Here is a 27581-nt window from a genome sequence, read left to right as displayed (position 1 = left end):
AAAATGAACGAATCGGAGGCGTGCGTGGCTACAAAGCTAACAAATGCTGTTCAGAAGACATGTCAGTATCAGTGATGATCCACATTGGCATAGACCGGTGAGGAATCCCAGTTTAGCTGGAGTAAATACGCCTACTCAAACATATTACCATCTGCACGTCATCGCAGTGAGGCAGTCGACACCATATCATCGATTGCGACGATCTATTTGGTCATCTGCTCGCGCGAAGTATCTTTTAGGACAGGTAGTATTTGCTGATGGTCGCCATAAACATCAATATTATGTCTTGAAATTGTCCCGCTGAGCTCTTTATGATTTTAATGAAGGGCCTTTCCACTATCTTTCGCATGCATTGATCATACTTGCATAGCTGACGCACTTACTGACGTATGTACATAAATACGGGCCGACAGAGTGGCGTAGGTCCTTTCCGACTGGCATTTACTGGTTCCTAAATGTATGCCAAACACACAAAGCCACATGGCTGTAGACAGAGTATCAAATTGTAGTGGTGTTTTGACTTAATCTGAAATGTAGCTCATGTACTGTACATTTTATGAAGTACATTTGCTGCCTACTTATCAACTCGGCGTGCTATTTGATATGTCCGTGCATATATCGCAAGGTCGCTAATGAGTGTGTATACCACGCGCTCGTGAGAGCCAAAACCTATGTATAGGGTCACTGTCGCTCTCTTGGTACATTTGCGTCGTCGTGCTGGCTTACTGTGCTTACGTTTCTGATGTACCAGTCTATATGACCAGGCGCGTTACTAACTCGGCACATGCCATACCGCAGAGATACATGATAGATGACCGCGCGGCGGGTACACGTATAACCATCCCCAGCTCTGATCCCGACCAATTTGAGCAGGGCACTAAAGTACGGTACTGCGTACAGACACATCAACTTGCCACATCCACTTGTATGATCTGCATTACCGCACACATGCTCGTGTCTGTGTAGACAGCAAATTATTCGTCGCGCGTAGAGCTCACTCCATACTGTAGTTTAATTTATGAGCGCACATTACTGGAATATACACCGTAAGCGTTGATGGTACACGTAGCACGGATTTGCGTGTGTCCAAGTGAGCGAGTGTACTTTTCATCTACGGTGGCGCCTATGTGGATAGGGACGGTCAGTTTGCAGCGGTACACAGTTGATAGCACGTGTTAATTATTAAATGAAACGTGCTACGCTCTGTAGGTGCGTCAAAACGTTTGGCAGTGCCAAAGGCAGCTTGCCGTATGTGCGGCTCCAACCCTCGCACTGTAGTCGGGTATACTAAATACACAAATAGGTAAGAAAATGGGGGCCTAAAAGGGTATATTTACCAATTACTTTCTCTTCTGCTGCTTCTTTTGCTCGATGTACTTGACGTTTCGGGCGGTCAGCTTGCGAAGGCGACTGCGCTTCTTCTCCTTCTTGGGGTACCAGTCAGGACCCATCGCTTTCTTGACGTTCGCCAGGCTTTCCTGGCGGCACCCTTCGGCCGACTCAGGTTGTGAGGGCCTTTTCTCCCAGATATCATTTGCTTTTGGGCCGTTCTCGCAGGCAATACAGCGCCGCACGATGTCCCGCCCGCTGATTGTACGGAATGCGTAGCCGTACTGCAGCTTCCCGCAACCGACGCAGCGCGCCCGGGCATCCGTCGTAGACCGCTGCGGGTTCAGCAGAAGCGGGTCAATCTTCGCCTCGCATTGCTTGCACGTAGGGCCCACAACTGTGAGTAAGTTAGCAAAATATATTGCTCTAACCAATTACTTGCGTCCAAATATTTGCCAATAGCACGGTACTGTAAGGGTGGAATTTATTCATTAGGCAAAATACTAAAATGTTTTATACTATTACTATTTGGCTTTGCTTTCATATTAATATTATCAGATTTATAAACAAATATATACTTTACATGCAATATAAATTGACTAAAACAATTATCTATCGTGCGCGCATGCATTGGTCGGGTGCAGTGCACGGGAGCAGATAGCGCAATGACCGTGCAGCCGCGCGCCTTCATTGCACGGTGGTAGTGGTGAGTGCCAGGTGACGTAAAATATATATATATATATTCGCAAAGTCCCTACAAAAAGCGCTGGTCGTGAAGCCTACTTTAGTATTAAAAAATATTATCGTCTCTACTATAGAAAGTGTGTGGAAAATAGCATCGCCGAGCTCTTACAAATGCGGCCTGTGAAGCTTATTTTAATAATACTAATACTATTAATATCGTCTTTACTTTGAAAAGTGTGTGGAAAATAACATCGCAGAGCTCTTACAAAATACTGGTCTGTGAAGTCTACATTAATAATAATAAATTTCTCTATTTGAAAAGTGCGCAGAGCGCTTAGAAAATAAAGTGGTTACTGTGCCCGATTTGCAGTACATACGACAGGTTTTGCGCAATAATCAAGTATCTGCGCAGCTCGTCTGGCCGTTTGCATCCAATCGGTGCGTTTCGTGCTCGTCAAAAATGTTTACCTTACGTCCAATCGCGAGGGCGATAGACGGTCTGATCGTGCGACAGATCCAGTCAGTGTCGCAGGTCGGTCGGTATTGCCCAATCAGGGCGCGAGTTAATTGTGTCCGCTTTTTGGCCATATTTGTAATATAGGCATAGTTAAGTCGAGTCAGAAAGATAGGCGCGGTCGGTAGGATGGGAGGAAACTGTATAAGACAGGCTAAGTGTAGCCATGCGAAAAGGCAGGAAAAAGCAGCAAGAAAGGAACCGGACGGACTTATTGACAGACGGACGGACAGGCTGCAAGTTTAGGTGGCGGGAAACTAGCGGTCTGGGCGTCCGCTCCGCGGACGCTAGGGCATGGTTGGTTGGTGTAGAGAAGACTGACCACCTCCGCTGCGCTGCGGTGGGCTTAGCTTGTTTAACTCAAAGCAACATAAATTATATATTCCGTGTTCTACTTATGTTATGATCCAAAACAACACCGCACACAATATCCTGAATGCTCACATATTATGGTAGACATGACCAGGGTTTAACGTGATCTGCAAGATGAGCACAATCTTACCCGGGAGGTTTCGTCTATAGTCTCATTTGAGCGCATAGCTCCCACAATGACGCCAATCGGAGGCGCGCGTGGTTGCAAATGTAATATATGCTGTTCAGAAGACGGGTCAGTATCCATGATGCTACGGAATTGGCATAGATCGGTGAGGAATCCTAGTTTGGGGGTCTAAATACGCCTCCTCAAACATAATACCATATGTCACGTCATCGCGGTGAGGCAGTCGACACCATATCTTTGATTGCGACGGTCTATTAGAGCAAGGTTTGGTCAGCCTTCCGCGAAGTATCTTTTAAGACAGTTTTGTTTTGCTAATGATCGCCACAAACAATAATATTATGCTTTGCAACAGTTCCGCTGAGCTCTTTATGATAATACTGTAGCGTCTTTCCACTATTTTCCGCATGCATTGATCTTACTTGCATAGCTGACACACTTACTGACTTATTTGCATAGCTACTAACTGACAGAGTGGTGTAACTCTTTTCCGAGTGGCATTTACTGGTTCCGATATGTAAGAAAAACATACGAAGCCACATGGAGGTAGGCAGATTATCATATCGTAGTGGTGTTTAGACGTGAATCGAATAGTAGTTCATGTACATTAGGTGACGTACTTCCGCTGCCAACTTATCAGCTCGGTGTGATGTATCCGTGCATATATTGCGAGGTCGTTAATGAGTGTATATCACGCGCTCGTGATATCTAAAACCTATGTATAGGATCACTGTCGCTTTCTCGGTACATTTGCGTCGTCGTGCTGGCTTACTGGGCCTACGCTTCTGATGTATCAGTCTATATGACCAAGCAGGTCACTAACTGGTCACAGGCGCCAATGCAGCGATACTGGCAAGCTGACCGCGCGTCTGTCACCTGTATTCAGCGCAGTATCTACGCGCGCGGCGGGTACACCTTATAGCCACCCGCGACTAAGCCGAGCTCTTATCTCGACCATTATGGACAGGGCACTAAGGTATAGTACTGCGTACAGACAGTTCGACTTACCACACCCGCCGGTATTGTTTGCGCTACCGCACACGTGCTCGTATCTATTTAGACAGCAACTTAATCGTCGCGTGTAGTGCTCACTCGATGCTGCAGTTTCAATTTGTGAGCGCACATTAATAAAACATACGCCGTGAGCGCTGATGTCACAGATAGCATGGTTTGCATGTATCCAAGTGAGCGAGTGTACTCTCGATCTATTGTTACGCGGAAGCAGATAGGGACGGCCAACTTGCAAGGGTACACAGTAGATACCAGGCGCTAATTAATATTTGAAACGCGCTACCCCGTAGGTGCGTCAACACTATTGGCAGCGCCATAGTCAGTTTACCGTTTGTGCGGCCCCAAGCCTCGCACCGTCAACCAGTATACTAAATACAAATATAGGTAGGAAAATGGGGGCCTAAAAGTGTATATTTACCAATTACTTGCTCTTCTGCTGCTTCTTATGCTCGTTGTACTTGGCGTTTCGGGCGGTCAGCTTGCGAGGGCGGCTGCGCCTCTTTTTCTTCTTGGGGTACCAGTCAGGACCCATCGCCTTCTTGACGTTCGCCAGGCTTTCCTGGCGGCGCACATCGGCCGAATCAGGTGGTGGGGGCTTTTCCTCCCAAAACTCAACCGCTTTTTGGGCCGTTCTCGCAGGCAATACAGCGCCGCACGATGTCCCGCCCGCTGATTGTACGGAATGCGTAGCCGTACTGCAGCTTCCCGCAGCAGACGCAGCGCGCTCGGGGGTCCGTCGTAGACCGCTGCGGGTTCAGTAGAAGCGGGTCAATCTTCGCCTCGCATTGCTTGCACGTAAGGCCCACCATTTTGCAAACTGTGAGTAAGTAAGCAACATATATTATTTTAACCAATTACTTTCGTCCAAATATTAGCCAATAGCTTGGAAATATAAGGCTGGTATTTATTATTTAGAAACATATTAAAAAGTTGATACTAACGTTTTGGCTTTGCTATAATATATTATTATCAGATTTCCAAGCAAAAACATACTTTACATGCAATAGAAATTGCCTAAGACAATTATCTATCGTGCGCGCATGCATCTGTCGGGTGTGGTGCACGGGAGCAGATAGCGAAATGCCCGTGCAGCTGCGCGCCTTCATTGCACGGTGGCAGTGGTGAGTTCCAGGTAAAATACAAAATATATATATACGCAAAGTCGCTACAAAAAGCGCTGGTCGTGAAGTCTACTTTAATATTAAAATACTATCGTCTCTACTTTAGAGAGTGTGTGGAAAATAGCATCGCCGAGCTCTTACAAATGCGGCCTGTGAAGCTTATTTTAATAATACTATTAATATCGTCTTTACTTTGAAAAGTGTGTGGAAAATAACATCCCAGAGCTTTTACAAAATACTGGTCTGTGAAGTCTACATTAATAATAATAAAAATCTCTATTTGAGAAGTGTGCAGATTACTGTGCCCGATTTGCAGTATATACGATAGGTTTTGCGTCGCTGAATGCAATAATCAAGTATCTCCTGGCTGTTTGCATCCAATCGATGTGTTTCGTGCTCAGCAAAACTGTTTAACTTACGTCCAATCGCGAGGGCGAGAGGCGGTCTGATCGTGCGACAGATCCAGTCAGTGTCGCAGGTCGGCAGGTATTGCCCAATCAGGGCGCGAGTTAATTGTGTCACGCTTTTGGACATATTTGTAATTTATGCATTGCTAGGTCGAGTCAGAAAGATAGGCGCGGTCGGTAGGATGGGAGGAAACTGTATAAGACAGGCTAAGTGTAGCCATGCGAAAAGGCAGGAAAAAGCAGCAAGAAAGGAACCGGACGGACTTATTGACAGACGGACGGACAGGCTGCAAGTTTAGGTGGCGGGAAACTAGCGGTCTGGGCGTCCGCTCCGCGGACGCTAGGGCATGGTTGGTTGGTGTAGTGTGGGCTGACCGCCTCCGCTGCGCTGCGGTGGGCTTAGCTTGTTTAACTCAAAGCAACATAAAATATATATTCCGTGTTCTACTTATGTTATGATCCAAAACAACACCGCACACAATATCCTGAGTGCTCACATATTATGGTAGACATGACCAGGGTTTAACGTGATCTGCAAGATGAGCACCATCTTACCCGGGAGGTTTCGTCTATAGTCTCATTTGAGCGCATAGCTCCCACAATGACGCCAATCGGAGGCGCGCGTGGTTGCAAATGTAATATATGCTGTTCAGAAGACGGGTCAGTATCCATGATGCTACGGAATTGGCATAGATCGGTGAGGAATCCTAGTTTGGGGGTCTAAATACGCCTCCTCAAACATAATACCATATGTCACGTCATCGCGGTGAGGCAGTCGACACCATATCTTTGATTGCGACGGTCTATTAGAGCAAGGTTTGGTCAGCCTTCCGCGCGAAGTATCTTTTAAGACAGTTTTGTTTTGCTAATGATCGCCACAAACAATAATATTATGCTTTGCAACAGTTCCGCTGAGCTCTTTATGATAATACTGTAGCGTCTTTCCACTTTTTCCGCATGCATTGATCTTACTTGCATAGCTGACACACTTACTGACTTATTTGCATAGCTACTAACTGACAGAGTGGTGTAACTCTTTTCCGAGTGGCATTTACTGGTTCCGATATGTAAGAAAAACATACGAAGCCACATGGAGGTAGGCAGATTATCATATCGTAGTGGTGTTTAGACGTGAATCGAATAGTAGTTCATGTACATTAGGTGACGTACTTCCGCTGCCAACTTATCAGCTCGGTGTGATGTATCCGTGCATATATTGCGAGGTCGTTAATGAGTGTATATCACGCGCTCGTGATATCTAAAACCTATGTATAGGATCACTGTCGCTTTCTCGGTACATTTGCGTCGTCGTGCTGGCTTACTGGGCCTACGCTTCTGATGTATCAGTCTATATGACCAAGCAGGTCACTAACTGGTCACAGGCCATACTGCGGCGATACTGGCAAGCTGACCGCGCGTCTGTCACCTGTATTCAGCTCAGTATCTACGCGCGCGGCGGGTACACCTTATAGCCACCCGCGACTAAGCCGAGCTCTTATCTCGACCATTATGGACAGGGCACTAAGGTATAGTACTGCGTACAGACAGTTCGACTTACCACACCCACCGGTATTGTTTGCGCTACCGCACACGTGCTCGTATCTATTTAGACAGCAACTTAATCGTCGCGTGTAGTGCTCACTCGATGCTGTAGTTTCAATTTGTGAGCGCACATTAATGGAACATACGCCGTGAGCGCTGATGTCACAGATAGCATGGTTTGCATGTATCCAAGTGAGCGAGTGTACTCTCGATCTATTGTTACGCGGAAGCAGATAGGGACGGTCAGCTTGCAAGGGTTCACAGTAGATACCGTGCGCTAATTATTATTTGAAACGCGCTACCCTCTGTAGGTGCGTCAACACTATTGGCAGCGCCATAGTCAGTTTACCGTATGTGCGGCTCCAAGCCTCGTACCGTCAACCAGTATACTAAATACAAATATAGGTAGGGAAATGAGGGCCTAAAAGGGTGTATTTACCAATTACTTGCTCTTCTGCTGCTTCTTTTGCTCGACGTAATTGGCGTTTCGGGCGGTCAGCATGCGATGGTGGCTGCGCCTCTTTTTCTTCTTGGGGTACCAGTCAGGACCCATCGCTTTCTTGACGTTTGCCAGGCTTTCCTGGCGGCGCACTTTGGTAGAATCAGGTGGTGGGAGCTTTTCCTCCCAGAACTCAACCGCTTTTGGGCCGTTCTTGCACGCAATACAGTGCCGCACGCTGCCCCGTCCGCTGATTGTACGGAGCGCGTAACCGTACTGCAGCCTCCCGCAACCGACGCAACGCGCCCAAGTATCCGTCGTAGACCGCTGCGGGTTCAGCAGAAGCGGGTCAATCTTCGCCTCGCATTGCTTGCACATAGGGCCCGCCATTTTGCAAACTGTGAGTATGTTAGCAAATTATATTGTTTTAACCAATTACTTGCGTCCAAATATTAGCCAATAGCACGGTACTGTAAGAGTGGAATTTATATTTAAGCAAAATATTCAAAAGCTGATATTTAATATTTTGCTTTAATAGTAATACTGTCAGATATTTAAACAAATACATACTTTACATGCAATAAAAGTGACTAAAAACACTATGTACCGTGCGCGCATGCATCCATCAGATGCGGTGCACGGGAGCAGATAGCGCAATGACCGTGCAGCCGCGCGCCTTCATTGCACGGTGGCAGTGGTGAGTGCCAGGTGAAGTAAAAAAGATATATATTCGCAAAGTCCCTACAAAAAGCGCTGGTCGTGAAGCCTACTTTAATATTAAAAAATACTATCGTCTCTACTTATGAAAGTGTGTGGAAAATAGCATCGCCGAGCTCTTACAAATGCGGCCTGTGAAGTTTATATTAATAATATTAGTACTATTAATATCGTCATTACTTTGAAAAGTGTGTGGAAACTAACATCCCAGAGCTCTTACAAAATACTGGTCTGTGAAGTCTACATTAATAATAATAAATATCTCTATTTGAAAAGTGTGCAGAGCTCTTAGAAAATAAAGTGGTTACTGTGCCCGATTTGCAGTACATACGACAGGTTTTGCGCAATAATCAAGTATCTGCTGGCTGTTTGCAGCCAATCGATGCGTTTCGTGCTCGGCAGAAATGTTTACCTTACGTCCAATCGCGAGGGCGATAGACGGTCTGATCGTGCGACAGATCCAGTCAGTGTCGCAGGTCGGCAGGTATTGCCCAATCAGGGCGCGATTTAATTGTGTCACGCTTTTGGATATATTTGTAATTTTAGCATAGTTAGGTCGAGTCAGAAAGGTAGGCGCGGTCGGTAAGATGGGACGAAACTGTATTAGACAGGCCGGGTGTAGCCATGCGAAAAGGCAGGAAAAAGCAGCAAGAAAGGAACCGGACGGACTTATTGACAGACGGACGGACAGACACGCTGCAAGGTTAGGGGGCGGTAAATAAACTGGTGAAGTCGATCGACATACTCGTTTTCTGAGCGTAACGTCAGTCCCACCGGTCCGGATTGGAGTCCGAAATCTCTGTTTATCCGTGATATGACGTCCACAGAGTCAATCATCCGGAATGCCACCTCGCCGCTAAAACTCTGTGTGGGGCATTGACTAGTGTACAAGAAACAATTCGGAAAGTTTGGAGCTGACAAGAAACGTGCAAATGCTCGCCACGTGATCGAAGTCGAGTCGTACTTGTAGCTCCATACACGTGCTGTTGTGCTGCCTTTTCTGGCTTCCTCTTTGGTAGACGCAAACACTGAATAGTTCCACGATGTATCAAAACTTACCACTTCGTCTGGCTGCAGTGATGGGTACACATCTTGAAGATTCGACACGCCCACACCGGAGCGTAAGACGTCGGCGAAAACGAGAGCTAGCGACACAGCTCCGATGAAGAACCGCAGCCACGAGAACGGGAGATGGCGCTCGAACACTTTGTCACGCGCAGCGAGTTGTCGGGCATGAGTCTTCTCAATGAGAGCAGCTGGAGTAATCACCTTCTTCCAGCTCAACGAGTGCTTCTCTGCATGACGTGAAGCCCACTTGGATAAAGCCATCAGCGCGCGAGTACCATCTCCACAAGTCGGAGTTACCCGAACGGGGGCCATCACGAGACTGAATACTAAAAAAACACACACACAAAAGAGAGACGCAGGGTCTACTTGGACACTTGATAATTTTAGCTCACCTCGAGATTGTCGCTTGTCCGTTTCAAGCCGGAACAAACGAGATATTATTGCTACAGTACCCCCGTCTTCATCCAGCGTCTTATCTTTTAAGAGTGCGTTGTTTTTCGGCGTGCACAACAATCTTTTCATCTCGCGACAGACCCTTACGCTTACGTACCGCTTCGATGTATCGTCTCACGTAGTTGTGTTCGTAGACGCGTTCGCCAAAGTCCTCTCGCTCCAACTCTGTCTGCGGCTGGAAGAACGGGTCCATGTCAATGATACTCCAGTGTGAGAAGATGAGTTGTGGGTTACTAGCAGCTCCTGACGTCTGGATCAACAGGTCGGTGGCAAAGCCGAAGCTTTCCACGACTGGCAAGTGAGCTTTCACAGTGAATAGCGCTGTCCCATCGGACAACTCTTCCGAGTAGATATCGCCTCGTCGCTTCGAGATGACACTGTACAACTTGCCGAGCTGCTCGGCTTGACACTGCACTGTGCACTCATACACGGCCTCTACTAACCGCACAGGCTGCTTCACAAAGGACATGAGGCAAGTGGTCCGCATAGTGGAGATTACCTGTCCGCTAAGCGGTCCGTACTTGCTCGCCTCTTCATCTGACACATCGTCGCTTTTCTCATGGAAAACGACGTCTTCAACGATGAACGCGACGCCCCATACCGGTTCATCACACAAAGGTCCAGCCGAGGAGGCCATCTGGAAGCCCGTCACGATGCTGTTCTCCAGTTTCCGGATCTGCTCTGCTTTCTCTGAGTCTTCAACTTGTGTTGCGTTCGACGGGAATAGGCAGCCAGTCGAATGGTATCCTGGAATGTTGTTGATCAACATGTTTGGACCTACTCGTCGAGGGCCACAGCTCCAAATCTGGTGCATTGGTAGCGACTTTAACAAGCTGTGGTCACTCAATTGGAGCGATTTCTCCAATTTTTTCTGGAAAGCCGCGATATCCTGTGCAGCAGCTTCCAATTCCAGGTCAAATTCCTTGGTTTCTGTCTCGTCTGTGGATTTCTTGGTGTGTGTGATACGTTTCAACAGTGGCGCATTTTCTTCCAATAGCTTTGCAGTGTCAAGAGGCAATGGAAGTGCACGCAGCTTTAGAGTCAGCGTGCCATCCGGAGTTGTTCCCAACGCACGTTTCGGATCTTGCGTATCAGCGTAGTGCTCGTCTTTATCAAGAGCGTCCTCCTTGCTTGTATCGGGATTGAGAAGGTCTTTGAACACGATGTGCTCCTGGAACGAAGAGATCGTTCCGTTCACGATACTTTCCCGAAACCCCACCAAAGGCTCAGAGACTTGCACTGCGACTTTTGCAAAGCGATCCTTCAAATCCTTGATACATCGTTCCAAGTGAAACTCTCCCAGTGCAACAATAACATGTTCGCCAGTCTCCTGCACGTGGACTTCGACGGTAGGATCAGATCGATACAAACGCTGTAGACCAGCTTCCAGAGCGCCAAAGTGGCGCGGATCTTCAGGTTCCACGGCCACACGGACAATCGGCTTGGCTTGATACGGCATCTTCGTCAACGAAGGACACGCCAGGGTTGACGACAACGTCGCCGTCTTCAAAACATGTTCCTGAAGACCGACAATACCGATGATATTACCAGCAGGAACACGATCCAGCTTGTGTAGATCACGTCCCATCATCATGTACGGCTTCACCACCCCGCTGTCAATACGTGTGACGTGTTTCACCGTATTCAAGTCCACTGTATCCACATCCACGTCTCCAGATACGCCTTGGAACTTGGGATCCATCACATACACCGGCTGGCCTTCTCGAAGCACACCAGAGTACACCCGACCCACGCCGACATAGACCTCGTCTGTAGCAGCCAGTCCGGACTGGTGATAATCCGATAACACATTGGCCTCCACTGAAATGACCTTGCAAATGTAAATAACAAGCGGCGCATCATCCGAAGTCTGACAGGATTGCAAAGACCGGAAGACTTGAAGCGATTTGTCGGACGAGATCGTACACAACTTGTCGGCGCGTTTTACTTGAGCAGCCACTGGACTCGGTAGAACGCGCGTCACCATCTTCAACACGGTCGTAGACAACGGCAGCCACTTCCTCATCACCGCTTGAGTCGCGTTCTTCCGGTCCGTCTGCTTCAGATCACGATCCGAAACCAGCTTGGCAATCCGAAGTTGTCGTGTGAGTTTCCGTAAAACGTCCAAGTCCGCATCCGACTGCACCGGCTTCGTCATCGTCGTATACGTCGTCCAGATCAAGTCGAGAATGAACGAACAGAACATCGTCTGGCTACTAGACGTGGGCGGTTTGCTCACGATCTTCTTGCTCTTGTGGTTGTAGTAGTACTCGCCCCACAATGCTTGGCGCATCACACGTACAGGCAGCTCTAATTTCTTCGCATACAAAGCTGCAAAGTATCCGATACCAAAGGCCCAGCCGTCGGTAGCACTAGCAAAGATAACGTTACTGTTCGATGGAGAGAACAGCATTTCGTTCTCTAATTGCTCCGTCTCGTTGGAAATCACCTCGTCATCGGTGTCTGCATCGATTGTACCGTTCTCGTCTCCAATAGAAGCCTCTTGGTCGTACTTCTCGAGTACATCCATCCTGATCATGGAGCTCAGTACTGCGTTGGCCTGTTCTAAGATGCGATTGAGTCTCTGATAAGCTTCTATGGGCGAGAATTGCAGCTCGAAGATCAGACGATCCATCTTGTTAATAACTAGACATGGACGGATGCCTTCCTTCCAAGCTTGACGGATAACAGCGTGTGTTTGCGCGCATACTCCTTCTACTGCGTCAATAAGCACCAAGGCGCCGTCACAGAGTCGAACTGCAGTGGATACATCGAAGGAAAAGTCCACATGGCCTGGAGAGTCCACGAGATTGATGAGATACGGCGCTTCCGGGTCTTTGTCGGCTGTAAGCTCGGGTTCGTACACTAAGGAGATAGCGCTGGACTTCATGGTGATGCCACGCACTTGTTCCTCCTCCGTGTTGTCCAGATATCGCACCTGTTACCACATGGGTACATTTTAGGGGTACACTTGGGATACAGTTTACACTTTCGCTTACCTTGCCAGCCAGTCGCTCCGAGATGATGCCGTTGGCAGACACGAGGCTGTCACTGAGCGTCGTCTTGCCGTGGTCCACATGCGCGAGGATGCAGATGTTGCGGATGCGCTCGGGTGCGTGCTGCAACGCGCCCAGCAGCTCCGGTGTTACACGGGTTGCCATGCTTTTGGGATGCGGAATCGAAAATGATTGGCGGGAATAATACTGAAAGATTGAAATGGTGTGAGGTACATAAAGTGCTTTCATTTTTGTGAGTGAGGGTCGCTGAAGTGTCCTACAGAAAAATGTGTAAAAATGTTCTAAATTCTCATTAGATTAAGCTGGTTTGGCATTGGAAAATTATTGTACATTTTTACAGAATAAGCAAGCGACTAAATCACGGTGCCACACAGCTTAAAAAAATCGGCATCATATAACCGGAAGAAAAATGAAGAGCGTAACAACGTTTTCAGACTAGCAACCCCTCTATTTATCAATTAAAACTCTGCGAATTATCACATGGCTCACGAATATCTTGTTTGGATAGCACTTCGAGACACAATCGCTTCATCATCGGCGAGACAATGGCCACCTCATCAGTGCCTCTTATTCTTACCACAACTCCCATATGGAGCAAGCGATCTGGATTCCTTGCCTTGACACTGTCCTTTCCCTCAAGCACCTGTTCAAGAATCCACCACTCGGTGTCATCCAGCTTGTATAGATCTTGAAGAATACGATAATAGCTTCGATTGTACTCTTTCAGGTACATGGGAAACAGCAATCCAGAGAACCACTTCTCCCATGCTTCGAGCTCAAGATTATATTTACCTTCATCAGCCGTGAATCGAACAAGTGATCCCAGCACACCGGGCACCCCACCGGAAAGGTCCATGATTCCCACCACAAGTGAGGCTGTAAATGGATACGCGGCTTCATCTCCATAAAGAAGTCACTCATCTGAAGAATTGATAATTTTTCAGCTTTAATCGTTTCAGAAACATTGAAGGGGCTTGAGTCATCATCGCCGCGATACACCATGTTATGATTTAGCAGCTCGTAATTTCCAACCCCAAGAAACCCCAGGAAGACGCTCGGCGATTGAAATTTCCACATCCGAAGAAGTCCCAGGAAGCTGGTTAACAAATCGGGGTTCTGAAACAAACGATCCATTTCATCCACGATCAGACACAACTTCTTTTTCTCGCGACCTGCGTACGTTGTAACTTGCATCAACAGCGAAGTCGAATCATGACACTCGCTTTCCGCGTCAACCATTTTCCCTAAGTAGCTCCAGAACCTGACGGCGTTACGTGCCATCTCTTTAGAAACTTCGAAATACACGGATATGATGTTCGGATGTCCGCAAAACAACATTTCAATGCCGCGAGCAATCGTGCTTTTCCCGAATTGACGAGGGCCATATAGCATATAAATTGGACGATCATTTCCTGAAAAGCCATGTCGAATTCGTTTAAAAGCTTCGATAGTGTCCAAAGGAACGGAGTAGTCGTCTTCCCCCAGTGGTCCAGTGAATGTAATGTATTTCTGGATCTTCTGTTTCTTGGATAAAGGCTCATCCTGCTTGGAGTCGTTCATCTCCGCAGATCGTTGACCCAGCGCACAAGGCCGGTTTTTCTTCACCTTTACCAAAATGTGAATTTGATTAGAAGAAGGTTGACCCATTCTGTTCTCCGTAAATAACCAGTTCTTTAAAGTCTTCGTCGCCTCTACAGCTTTCCCACTAGTCACGTCTAGAATCGAGTTAGGAATTCTCCCACTTCCGAGTTCCTCTGAGACCTCGCTCTCAGCTTCCAACCACTTTCCGTCACTCGTCTTGGCCACGAAAAGCTGCACCTCCCTCTCGTCAACGTCCTTCGAGCTCTTTGGGTGTGCATCTAGAATCGCCTTCTTTAACTTGCCCACTGAGACGCCCTCGTCCAGTTTCACCATGAACGTACTGTCCGCCTCTCCAACGATCACACAAAAAAACACCAGCATCTTGTGGCAGAATCGTAAATGATTTCTTAAACCAAAATTCATTGTAAAGTTGATAACTTTTTTAAAATTGATTTGTATCGACAGGTATCATCGATTTTATTGGAAGCTTACAATTTGACATTGGCCTATTTTGAATGCAGTAATAATTTGTTGGATGTTTATCGGAATCGACCCGAGACTATCGTCACAAGACAAAGAACGTATACAGACAACGACGGTGAAACTCAACCCCCCACAAAAACTCGACCCCCCTTACAGTGCAACTTTAAACTCAAGTAAAAATGTTATTTGTAATTTTAGCCAATAATATACTTTCAAATATATTGCTGGACAGCACGCCATGCTGGCGCCGTTTAAACAATCACGCTATTGCTGTTTCTGCGAAGTGATGGACGAACGTCGTCGGCAGAACAGCTACACCGTCAAGCAGAGACGGGAAGCGCTCGAGCGGGTGGCTCTGGAGGGATGTAAGTCTACCGCTCGGGTGCTTAATATTCCATTAGGTACGTTGAAGGGCTGGAGAAAGAAGGCAAAGCTGCTGTTTGAGTTTAAGGGACCTCAAACTAGCAGAACGACAAAAGGACAAGGCGCAAAGACTAAAATCACATTTGAGCACGAATTGGTCACCTTCATGAAAGACGTCCGTCGGGATGAAGAGGTAAATTTGTTTTGTTATATTATTTATTGCAGATTCTAACGTGTATATATAGTATTTGTAGGCATGATCGAGTATATGAAGATGGAGCAGGGGGCTTGGCTGGAGCAGTATTTAGCCGATAAACCATCTCCTGAGCGCGCATTGAGCGCGTTGATGCGTATGTGCCAGCGATTTGCAGCTCGGTAAGCATCTCGTTTTCCAATATGTTGGTTTAATCAAACGTTTTAGCAATTATCCTATTTTATGTGTGTTTATAATCAATATGTATTGCTTACATATTTTTCTTAATGTTATAGCCATGGTTTTTCTGTTTAGAAACCGCAATTTACTAAAAAGGATGAAGATGCACTACAGAAATCCATTTGAACTTTGCCATAGAGTTTTGGAAACAGCATTCTCACTTCCAGCAATCCGCCATATACAATGTCGACGAGACAGCAATATATTTTGACACCCCACCCCACAAGATTTGGGCCCTCAAAGGCCGTCGTGGCTCCGCTAAAGTGAAGCACACGCAGAAAAACTCTGGTAGACTCACTGCAGTTCTCACCATTAGAGCGGATGGTAAGTTTTGTTTATTGATTTAATGATTTTATTATATTTAAACTAACTTATTTATATTTTAGGGAAAAAACTACCAATACTGTTTATACTACGAGGAATGCCGGGCGGGACTGTGGAGACGGATGAACTTCCGACGTATCCTGCAGGCCACGTGTACACCGTCCAAGAAAATGGCTGGATGGACGCCACAGTGTGGCAAACGTACGTTTTGAACTTGCTAAAGTACGAGATTGATGCCCCGTCAATCCTCTTGCTGGACAATTTTGACTCGCATATTTCCGAAGCCGGTCAGAGCGTTGTGGCGGAAAAGACCTCTGCAATTGTGGTCCCCGTGCCTGCTAACAGCACCTCTGTGAGTCAGCCCCTTGACGTGGGCGTTATGGGGCCACTCAAGAAAAAGTTGACAGCTGAATGGCTACGAGAGAAGGTGGCAGTTACAAGAACCGCGAAGGAAAAGCGTCTGGCTGCCGTAACACGCACAATTAGAGCGTGGGAAAACATATCTACGGAATGTGTTATTAAAAGCTTTGAAAAAGCAATCCCAAAACACCCTGTAAGCTATATATTGGTGGGTTATTTCTCGGATTGCTGCTTCCGATTTTGAAATCGGGAAAGCGCGATTGCAACCAGCACACGATGTCGACATGGCAATTTTCAATAGCTTCGTCAATTGCGAGCGGTGCACGTGACTCAGGGCAATTCGCGTACAGCCACTTAACAGTGGCAAAGCTGCCATGGTTTGCTGCCTGGCGCATCACTTCTTTATCGCACTCCTCCGCCCAATTTGAGTGCAGCCATTGCACGACTTCGAGATGATTATTATTTGCGGCCCAAATCAGTGCACTTTTGGTGATCGCTTTTGGGTAATGGGTATGAAGCCATTTTAGCACTTCCAGATGTCCATGCAGTGCAGCGGTATTTAGGGATTCGGCGGAGACTTTTTGTTTGACATTGGCTTGGACCCACTTGAGTGTCTCCAAATTGCCATTTCTCGCAGCCCAGTATGTTGCATTATCTTCGCGATACCAATCAATGTCATATTCACGGTTTGGCTTGTGAACAGTTACCCTCGCGCGATTCAAAATCATTGGGTCCAAATCATGCAAATAACGTAACATCTTCAAATGTCCATCGCTGATCAGTCAAGATACTACCCAGGCTGGAGTTTTGTACACGCGTCCTTCTGGCCAAAAATGTCGAAGTAGCCATTTCACTGAAGCCAAGTTATTCTTCTTGACAGCTTTCGTCATAGCGACTTCGTATCCATCAGTCCAACCTTGTTCGTAACGAAACTGTATCACGAGAGCGTGGTCGTGTTCGCCAGCAATCTTAAGGAGGGAAACACCTTCTTGTGATCTCATTTCGTATGCTTCACCCCCCAGCGGGTGCTTAGCAAACCACTGAAGGATCGGAAGGTCCCCACGCGCACATGCATTGCTCAACGCGATACGCCACCTGTCTAACCAGATATCTTGGCGTTCTGGCAGTGGGGAATGCAGTAGCACAATCTGTTGAATGAGCTCCAAAGGACCTTGAGTAGCCAATGCTGGTAGAGCTGACGCAGCAAGTTCACTGTCTCGTGCCATATACCTACCATCCAGTAATAATTCGAGAGCTTTCACGTGTGAACTACCTGTTGCAAAGTCTAACATGCACTGGTCTGGGGAGACTAATGATTGTGCAAGCTTCAAGTCACCAATTTCCAGCGCACACCGAAGAGCGGAGATCCGATCGGCGTCACCAAGACCATCCAGACACTGCCGTATCTGGCCATTCTCGACAGCTTTCTGCATTACTTCATATCCCCACTCAATATAATTTCCACTATTTGTTAACCTTACAGTGCACTTCGTGTGATGTCGTTCAGTTTGGTTTGTTTCTCTATGCTGCCACAAATATTGCAGCACAACGAGATGCCCTTGGGCTTTAACGCAATCAGCCCGGTCGATAGGGAATGTGCAATTCGAAAAATGATCAAACAGCCACTTCACAGCGGACAAGTCGCCTCGAGAAGCAGCGGCAATTAGCGAACTGGCAAACTGCCAGCGATGGTAATGCAGATCGGAACGAAGGAAATTTACAAGTGACCAATTGCTGGTCCTCTCGGCAGCAGAACTGGGACTCACGCTCCAAATCCAGTCGAGAACGTCAATGGACCCAAAATAACAGGCTTCGTCAAATGGCAAACAGCCTGAAGGACCAAGAAATCTGGAGATAATGTGAGCGCTTTGCTCCAGCGCCCACACAGCTGGACTCCGATGCAGCGAGAGCTTCACAGCTAGCATTTGATTGCTATAGAAGAAAAAGAAATAAATTACGACAAATAAATCAATCGACTCGACATACAGAAAACGATTTGATGGATCGCCCTCATTGGCAAAAAACTGTGAAGGATAGGATGTATTCCTCTATGTCCACAACTACCGAGCACTGCAGCTATTTTTCCGGCTTGTTAGGACTACGATCGTGAATGGGGAGTTGCAATGCGCAGCTTTTGTCGGATTCATAACGTTTTTCCTTTGCAAATTTTAATACCAAAATCGGCAAGCCGCTTGGGGACGAAAGATCGAAATGATGGCCGTGCCATCATTTTAATGCACACACAAGGGGTTTTCCGTACATATACAGACAACGACGGTGAAACTCAACCCCCCGTAGACATGCATTTTCAAGTCATTTTTAGAAAGGCCAACAAGACAAAAAAACTCGACTTCTTTCGTGGTATCACCTGCGATTGGTCAAAATTAAAACGACCCAACAGTTTATTAAAAATCGAAAAAACAATTTAAACGAACACCGTTGAAAAGCAAAAACATGTATTATTTTGCTCTACACCATCACGACCTCGTCATCTTTTTTCGAAGCACTACTCTATCTTCACACTCAGCACAAATACGTGTTTACATCAAAGTTTCAAAGAAAGCTCCGAGCGCATCTGTCATGTTTTTCATGTTGGAATCTTAAACAAGTATCGAATTGGTTGGATGAAAATTACCCTGCTAACGCCTAGCTCGTGGAATCAATACTTCCATTTTATTTGAAATTACAGAAGCTAAATACTTTGCTTGTCTGAAAAATAATCCACTAGAAGACTGCTGATGTGCATGTCTTGTCCTTCTTGGACAGACCAGCCTCAAAAGCCGCATCGTACGGTGAGAAGTAAGGTTGTGCTGCCGTACCGCTCCCTGTTGCACCGTTCTGCGTCTGTTGCGTCTCCTTTGAGAACTTGAACGCGGTTCGTGTCGGCGGTGGCGAAGGAGGCTGGAAAACCTTTGACTGCGGGTGGTCATGAGGCGTCGTAGGCTGACTCAGAGTCGGCAGGGACGTCTGTCTCCCGACAATACCGGAACTCGATTTCGGTCGCTCGGAAACGTTCGCTGAGCCCCCAGATCGGTTCGTATTCCCTCCGTTGAGCACCTTCCCGATCGTCTTGGAGGCTTGATGCCATTTCTTGGTGATCTTGACGTTCTCCATCGTCCGCATGATGGGATCTCGCTGGATCTTGGTCTGAATGGCGAGCTGTTTACGACGCGTCACGAGCGATTCCTTCTCGTTCAGCATGTGCTGCGTACGTGCCTCCGTGTCCTCTAGTCTCCGCAGCATCTCCAGTCGTTGATACTCTTGCACCCTCTTCATCCGCTCCACCTTATCCGCCTTGAGTTGTGCCTGCAGCTTCCGGTACTCACTCCGCAGAGCTCGTTGCTGTTCCTGGCTTCTCTGCACTTGTTGCACATTGCGCTCGGTTTCCCGTTGACGTTCCAGCAGCTCTTGTCTCCTCCGAGCTTCTTCTCGTCGAGTCTCCTCCAGCACCAACTGCCGTTTCTTCTCCAACGCCAACTGCTGCTGTGTCTGCAGCTCTCGTGAACGTTGCTCCTCTTCCTCATGAGCTCGTCGAACCGCCTCACTAGCAGCTTGTTTACGTTGAATCTCTCGCTTTCGTTGCGCCTCCAACTTCTTCGACGCACGAAGATTCTTTTGGATCCGTTGCGTCACTTCCCGACGTCTTGCATCCATCGCCGTCGCCCGTTCGGCTCTCTGCAGCTCCACCATTTCCTCACGAGCTTTCTCGGCCAAGTCGAGCTCCTTGAGTCTTGTCTGGATCTCCGTCTGCTGAGCTCGAAGTAGAGCTTCGGTCTGAGCTCGGTGCTCTTCCGCCTTTATCTTTCGCTCTTCCTCTCGCTCTCTGGCTTCCAGGCGACGTACTTTATCTTGTCGAGCCTTTTCTTCGGCCAGCGCGCGGTCGCGAGCAGCCAACTGTGTAGCCATCTCCTTGCGTCGCTCTTCTTCGGCATCCAGTTGCGCTTTCTTCCTGATCTCTCGAGCTCGTTTCTCGGCTGCCAACTCCTGCGCGAAGCGTACACGAGAACGCTCCATGGCTTCGTGCTGTCGCTTCTCGCGCTCCATCTTGTCGGCTGCTTCTTGTTGCAGTCGGTTCATCTTCATCTCGAACTCGAGCATTTGTTCCAGCTCGCGTTCTTGTCGTTGTCGGACTTTTTCGAGTCGTTGTCGCTCGATATTCAGCAGGGACGAGGAATTCTTCGTGGCCGACGAGCTCGAGGAGCTTGACGTTAGCCCGTTGGCACTATGAGAACCTCGTTTGGGGCCTGAAATGGCTACAAGACGCGACGGGATGACGCCGCCTCAATCCTCCGCCTCGAGCAGCTTCCACTTTTCAGCTCGTAGAGTCTGCATCTCCTCGTGTCTGCGTAGTGAATACGCTCCGTGGCGCATACGCTGTACGGCAGTCGTGACGTCTGGATCTAAAAGGAATCCAAGTCGCGGATTTTGAGGGTTTCCGGATTCACTCCACAGCGTAAACAAGCTTCTGCTGATCGAGGTGTCAGTATGATACGCTCTGGAGGAGGATTGAGCCCCGACGACCGAGCATTGCTCAGCGTTGCAAACACTTCTTCAATTGCCTGAGCTCCCGGTCCACGTCGCTTTCGGACCTTCGTCTTCTTGGGCTCTTTATCGTCCTGTTTGCGGTCTCCAGTGGTACTTTCTTCAAGATCTAAGTGCATCTTGCTCGTGTTTGTAGTGTCGTGGTTGGCTTTAGAGCGCACCTCCACGGATGCCATCGTAATACTCACGTTGTAATCGTCTTCTGGCAAGAAGTTGATGGCTTAAATAACCTCCTTCAACTACATGAATAGCTTTTTATAGGCAACGAAAATGGCTGCAGCAACATCTGTAAATGGCTACACATGCATTTAAGTAGGTGAAAAAAATTGCATTTCTTTTTACTCTCTCTTGCTTGCATACTACTCTCTCTTGCTTGAAAGTGCTGCGAAGTATTAATAGTGACGTTTTAGCAGGATGGCACTCGAGTTACTTGCTGTTCCTTGTGGAAAATAGGCACAGCGCGCACTACCCGACCCACAGCTTGCGTTTTCCCTTCACGTAGTACTAGTGGCAAGTCTGGACGGATATATTCCGGCCAGTACATGAACTCGAAGCGGCACATTGTAGTAGCAGGCTGCAGTTTGGTTGGACTGGAGCTAGTCAGTCGCACGATCTTGGCCATTTGTCGTACTTGACCTGTATGAATTACGGCCTCGAAGTTCTCGCGAAACGCGCGTGCATCCGGTAAAAAGTGCAACTCGGCGTCAAATTGACGTGTAGCCATCGGTCGAACACTCGGATGTACGAGCATGGTGCCTTTTCTGAGACGATGGAGAGGCGGAGCAGTGGCCAGAAAGCGAATCAGCACAGCTCCAGTCTCACCAGCGCTTAGACTTTGTGCTGCCTTGTGTTGCACTTCAATGCTCTCGACTGCTACCTCGCAAAACTGACCATCAGCATCAGGTCCGAGCAGCATCTGCTCCCCCACGCACAGCGTGCCAGCATGGACAAGTCCAGTCACAGTGGTGCCTGCATCTTCAATATCGTACGCTTGAGTAACCTGGAACTCCGCTGGCGTCTTGGCTTTAGTAGCCCACAAGCGCTCCGGCTCCAGCATGGCCAGATACGCTTGCAACACGTCCAGACCAATGCCGTCTACGTTCGAGATCTGGAAAACCGGTACTGTACTAAGTTTCAAAGGGTCGTCCTGTAATGTATCCATGTTTGTTGGCGCCAAAAGAAGTCGTTGACAAGGACAAAACGCCTTCAGGAGGTCTGCGACCTCGACGAGACACTGCTGTATCCGCTCGTCCGTCACGAGATCCGTCTTGGTTACTACCACGAAGATGGCTACATTAAGTGCAGTAGCGATTTTGAGATGTTCACGTGTCATGTCTCGGACGCCACGGACAGCGTCGACCACAAGCATGGCATAGTCTGGGAACTGTCCTGCCAGTCCTGACGCTGTACTCTTCAGGTATTTCTTGTGTCCTGCTAGGTCACTTAGAGTGATAAAGCTTTCCTGTTGTTTTCTGGGCTTTTCCGTCTCTGTATCTTCGTCATTGTCGCCAAAGTTGCAAGTGGGGAGCTCAGTACAACGGAAGTGTCCATCTGCAGCCACAGCGATCGTGTGCTCGCTGACACTAGAAGTGCACCCATTTTCAAGCTCGTGACGATGGCGACACACCTGCATCCTGGCTAGACCAGCTCCGTCGTCCAGACATCCGCGTGTCAGTACCCCCACCAGCGTTGACTTGCCGCTCTCAAAATCTCCGATCAAAGATACTCGAAGTCTCTTAGTGGCGTTGTGTTGCAGCACCCTCGTGACCTGGATCCTGACTGCCTTGTGGCTAGCATCACGTCCCGCACGGAATCTTGACAGCGACATCTCTGCATTAACCACACGGCACATGCTAATGTCCGTAATAGGCAAGTATTAGTATATGGCTACATTGGCCACTTCAACGTTTTGTAGCCATGTGAAGATGAGTACACACTCCCTACCGCGCTAGTGTCCCCAGGGAGCGCAGCATGACGTCCTCTGCGAGGCCTAGTACCTCTCCATTTTCCTTTACACCAACCTCGTAGAAGGCGGTACCTCTGCCTTCGTTAAGACGCCAATGCATCTGTGTTGTCAGTTGGCGTAGACGGTCGGGTGACGGCTCCAGCAGTTGCTGCTTATACTCGACGTTGCCCTTCTCCACCTCGTCGGGTAGGCGCTCGAATCTCTCAAGGGGAGCTGGGGAGGCGTATTCGGCGTGTACCTGGCGGCGCAAGGCCACCAGCCCGACGTCCGCAAGTGTTGCCATGTTGGCAAGTGCGAGAGCGAGACGCAACTGCTCGAGCGTGCATCGCAAAACGGCAAAACTACTTTTTCTACAGGGTATCTAATAATACAGGTAGCAATATCAAGGTAGAAACAAAGATTGTCATTAGTTTTAAAAGGATATAAGATGTAAGAGGAGCTCACTTTTTATTCAATCTATTTATCGTGACCAACACTCATAGAATCGTCTGTTCGCTGTTGACGAAGTTTCTTGTGTGACAGAAGACGAAGACAGACACCACAAGAATCAGCGGAGCTGTGCTAAAATAAAACCGTGGCCAAAACTCCAAGGGCAAGTTTGACGGAAATGACCCTAAAGCTAAACGTGTTTTTTAACCGGAATGTTAAAATCAGCTTACATGTTTTCAAGAACAGGAAGTCGCTGGGTCACAATATGATGAAATGTAAGTCATATCGATAGTATCTGCCACCAACAAGATGTCATCACGCGGACGATGAAGAACGTCAAGATCACCAAGAAATGGCACCAAGCCTCCAAGACGATCGAGAAGGTGCCTAATGTAGCGAATACAACCCGATCTGGAACGTTTCCGACTCTGAGTCAGCCTACGACACCTCATGATCACCCGCAGTCAATAGTTTACAACCCCCTTCGCCACCGCCAACACGAACCGCTTTCAATTTACGCAAGAGACGCAGAATAGTACGCCAGCACAGCACCGTGCGAGAGACTGGCATGTCAAAGATAGGTACGCACGGACAGTCAGCAATGTTCTACTTCAAGTAGCAGATAGATTTCTGGTATTTTCAAGGCAAGCAAAGTATTTAGCTTCTGTAATTTCAAATAAAATGGAAGTATTGATTCCACCAGCTAGGCGTTAGCAGGGTAATTTTCATCCAACCAATTTGATACTTGTTTAAGATTCCAACATGAAAAACATGACAGATGCGCTCGGAGCCCTTTACGAAACTTCGATGTAAACACGTACTTGTGCTGAGTGTGAAGATAAAGTAATGCTTCGAAAAAAGATGGCGAGAAGCTTCATATCGGCGGGTACTTTCTCCGATTTTGAAATTGGGAAAGCGCAATTGCAACCAGCACACGATGTCGACATGGCAATTTTCAATAGCTTCGTCAATTGCGAGCGGTGTACGTGACTCAGGGCAATTCGCGTACAGCCACTTAACAGTGGCAAAGCTGCCATGGTTTGCTGCCTGGCGCATCACTTCTTTATCGCACCCCTCCACCCAACTTGAGTGCAGCCATTGCACGACTTCGAGATGATTGTATTTTGCGGCCCAAATCAGTGCACTTTTGGTGTTCGTTTTTGGGTAATAGATATGAAGCCATTTAAGCACTTTCAGATGTCCATGCTGTGCAGCGGTATTTAGGGATTCGGCGGAGACTTTTTGTTTGACATTGGCTTGGACCCACTTGAGTGTCTCCAAATTGCCACTTCTCGCAGCCCAGTATGTTGCATTATCTTCGCGATACCAATCAATGTCATGTTCACGGTTTGGCTTGTGAATAGTTCCCCTCGCGCGATTCAAAATCATTGGGTCCAAATTATGCAAATAACGAATCATCTTCAAATGTCCATCGCTGATCAGTCGAGATACTACCCAGGCTGGAGTTTTGTACACGCGTCCTTCTGGCCAAAAATGTCGAAGTAGCCATTTCACTGAAGCCAAGTTATTCTTCTTGACAGCTTTCGTCATAGCGACTTCGTATCCATCAGTCCAACCTTGTTCGTAACGAAACTGTATCACGAGAGCATGGTCGTGTTCGGCAGCAATCTTAAGGAGGGAAACACCTTCTTGTGATCTCATTTCGTATGCTTCACCCCCCAGCGGGTGCTTAGCAAACCACTGAAGGATCGGAAGGTCCCCACGCGCACATGCATTGCTCAACGCGATACGCCACCTGTCTAACCAGATATCTTGGCGTTCTGGCAGTGGGGAATGCAGTAGCACAATCTGTTGAATGAGCTCCAAAGGACCTTGAGTAGCCAATGCTGGTAGAGCTGACGCAGCAAGTTCACTGTCTCGTGCCATATACCCACCATCCAGTAATAATTCGAGAGCTTTCACGTGTGAACTACCTGTTGCAAAGTCTAACATGCACTGGCCCAGGGGGACTAATGATTGTGCAAGCTTCAAGTCACCAATTTCCAGCGCACACTGAAGAGCGGAGATCCGATCAGCATCACCAAGACCATCCAGACACTGCCGTATCTGGCCATTCTCGACAGCTTTCTGCATTACTTCATATCCCCACTCAATATCGTTTCCACTATTCGTTAATTTTACAGTGCACTTCGTGTGATGTCGTTCAGTTTGGTTTGTTTCTCTATGCTGCCACAAATATTGCAGCACAACGAGAGGCCCTTGGGCTTTAATGCAATCAGCCCGGTCGATAGGGACTGTGCAATTCGAAAATGACCAAACAGCCACTTCACAACGGACAAGTCGCCTCGAGAAGCAGCGGCAATTAGCGAGCTGGCAAACTGCCAGCGATGGTTATGCAGATCGGAACGAAGAAAGTTTACAAGTGACCAATTGCTGGTCCTCTCGGCAGCAGAACTGGGACTCACGCTCCAAATCCAGTCGAGAACGTCAATCGACCCAAAGTAACAGGCTTCGTCAAATGGCAAACAGCCTGAAGGACCAAGAAATCTGGAGATAATGTGAGCGCTTTACTCCAGCGCCCACACAGCTGGACATCGATGCAGCGAGAGCTTCACAGCTAGTATTTGGTTGCTATACAAGAAGAAGGAATAAATTACGACAAAAAATGAGTAGACTCGACGTACAGAAAACGATTTGATGGATCGCCCTCATTGGCAAAAACTGTGAAGGATAGGATGTATTCCTCTATGTCCACAACTACCGAGCACTGCAGCTATTTTCCCGGCTTGTTAGGACTACGATCGAGCACACTCCGTTGCAATGCGCAGTATTTGTCGGATTCATAACGTTTTTCCTTTGCAAATTTTAAGGCCAAAATCCTAAAATCGCTATCTCGCGGCAAGCCGCTTGGGGACGAAAGATCGAAATGATGGCCGTGCCATCCTTTTAATGCACACACAATGTTTTCCGTACATACATACGTTCTTTGTCTTATGACGATAGTCTCGGGTCGATTCCGATAAACATAAGCTTCCAATAAAATCGATGATACCTGTCGATACAAATCAATTTTGAAAAAGTTATAAACTTTGCAATAAATGTTGGCTTAAGAAATCATTTCAGATTCTGCCATTAGATGCTGGTGTTTTTTTGTGTGATCGTTGGAGAGGCGGACAGTACGTTCATGGTGAAACTGGACGAGGGCGTCTCAGTGGGCAAGTTAAAGAAGGCGATTCTAGATGCGCACCCAAAGAGCTTGAAGGACGTTGGCGAGAGGGAGGTGCAACTTTTTGTGGCTAAGACGAGTGATGGAAAGTGGTTGGAAGCTGAGAGCGAGGTCTCAGAGGATGGGAGAATTCCCAACTCGATTCTGGACGTGACTAGTGGGAAAGCTGTAGAGGCGACGAAGACTTTAAAGAACTGGTTATTTACGGAGAACAGAATGGGTCAACCTTCTTCTAATCAAATTCACATTTTGGTGAAGGTGAAGAAAAACCGGCCTTGTGCGCTGAGTCAACGATTTGCGGAGATGAATGACTCCAAGCAGGATGAGCCTTTATCCAAGAAACAGAAGATCCAGAAATACATTACATCCACTAGACCACTGAGGGAAGACGACTACTCCGTTCCTTTGGACACTATCGAGGCTTTTAAACGAATTCGACATGGCTTTTCAGGAAATGATCGTCCAATTTATATGCTATATGGCCCTCATCAATTCGGGAAAAGCACAATTGCTCGTGGAACTGAAAGGCTGTTTGGTGGACATTCGAACATCATATTGGTGTATTTCGAAGTTTCTAAAGAGATGGCACGTAACGCCGTCAGCTTCTGGAGTTACATAGGGAAAATGGCCGACGCGGAAAGCGAGTGTCATGATTCCACTTCGCTGTTGATGTTAGTTACAACGTACGCTGGTCGCGAGAAATCGAAGTTGTGTCTGATCGTTGATGAAATGGATCGTCTGTTCCAGAACCCCGATTTGTTAACCAGCTTCCTGGGACTTCTTCGGATGTGGAAATTTCAATCGCCGAGCGTCTTCGTGGGGTTTCTTGGGGTTGGAAATTAAGAATTGCTGAATCATCATATGGTGCTGCATGGCGATGATGACTCGAGCCCCTTCAACGTTTCTGAAACCATTAAAGCTGAAAATTTCTCAATTCTTCAGATGAGTGACTTCTTTGTGGAGATGAAGCTGCGTTATCCATTTACAGCCTCACTTCAGGTGGGAATCATGGACCTTTCCGGTGGGGTACCCGGTGTGTTGGGATCACTTGTTCGATTCACGACTGATGAAGGTAAATATAATCTTGAGCTCGAAGCATGGGAGGAGTGGTCGAC

At 47.6% G+C, this 27581-nt stretch overlaps 5 protein-coding genes across 5 annotated transcripts; 1 reads left to right on the top strand and 4 right to left on the bottom strand.

Moving 5' to 3' along the window:
- Window positions 1-9140: 9140 nt before the first annotated feature.
- On the bottom strand, window positions 9141-9640 carry PITG_05059 (uncharacterized protein; the record flags this gene model as incomplete). Its single annotated transcript, XM_002905683.1, has 2 exons — window positions 9141-9174; window positions 9225-9640. 2 exons carry the CDS (start codon window positions 9638-9640, stop codon window positions 9141-9143), a joined length of 450 nt encoding a protein of 149 aa, XP_002905729.1.
- Window positions 9641-9800: 160 nt separating this feature from the next.
- On the bottom strand, window positions 9801-12942 carry PITG_05058 (elongation factor Tu GTP-binding domain-containing protein; the record flags this gene model as incomplete). The annotated part of the gene is made up of 3 exons (XM_002905682.1): window positions 9801-12230; window positions 12306-12719; window positions 12781-12942. The coding sequence occupies 3 exons, from the start codon at window positions 12940-12942 to the stop codon at window positions 9801-9803; spliced, it is 3006 nt and encodes a 1001-aa protein (XP_002905728.1).
- Window positions 12943-13255: 313 nt separating this feature from the next.
- PITG_22754 (Crinkler (CRN) family protein) lies at window positions 13256-14802 on the bottom strand (the record flags this gene model as incomplete). Its single annotated transcript, XM_002905681.1, has 1 exon — window positions 13256-14802. One exon carries the CDS (start codon window positions 14800-14802, stop codon window positions 13522-13524), a length of 1281 nt encoding a protein of 426 aa, XP_002905727.1.
- Window positions 14803-21290: 6488 nt separating this feature from the next.
- Window positions 21291-23133, bottom strand: PITG_05056 (GTP-binding protein, putative; the record flags this gene model as incomplete). The annotated part of the gene is made up of 3 exons (XM_002905680.1): window positions 21291-22006; window positions 22082-22737; window positions 22829-23133. 3 exons carry the CDS (start codon window positions 23131-23133, stop codon window positions 21291-21293), a joined length of 1677 nt encoding a protein of 558 aa, XP_002905726.1.
- Window positions 23134-26376: 3243 nt separating this feature from the next.
- PITG_22753 (Crinkler (CRN) family protein) lies at window positions 26377-27576 on the top strand (the record flags this gene model as incomplete). The annotated part of the gene is made up of 1 exon (XM_002905679.1): window positions 26377-27576. One exon carries the CDS (start codon window positions 26377-26379, stop codon window positions 27307-27309), a length of 933 nt encoding a protein of 310 aa, XP_002905725.1.
- Window positions 27577-27581: the final 5 nt, after the last annotated feature.

Source organism: Phytophthora infestans, genomic scaffold (genome assembly GCF_000142945.1).
Source record: "Phytophthora infestans T30-4 supercont1.6 genomic scaffold, whole genome shotgun sequence".
Lineage (NCBI taxonomy): Eukaryota > Oomycota > Peronosporomycetes > Peronosporales > Peronosporaceae > Phytophthora > Phytophthora infestans.
Note: the sequence above shows the minus strand (reverse complement) of the source record. Positions and strands in the feature narration are given on the sequence as shown.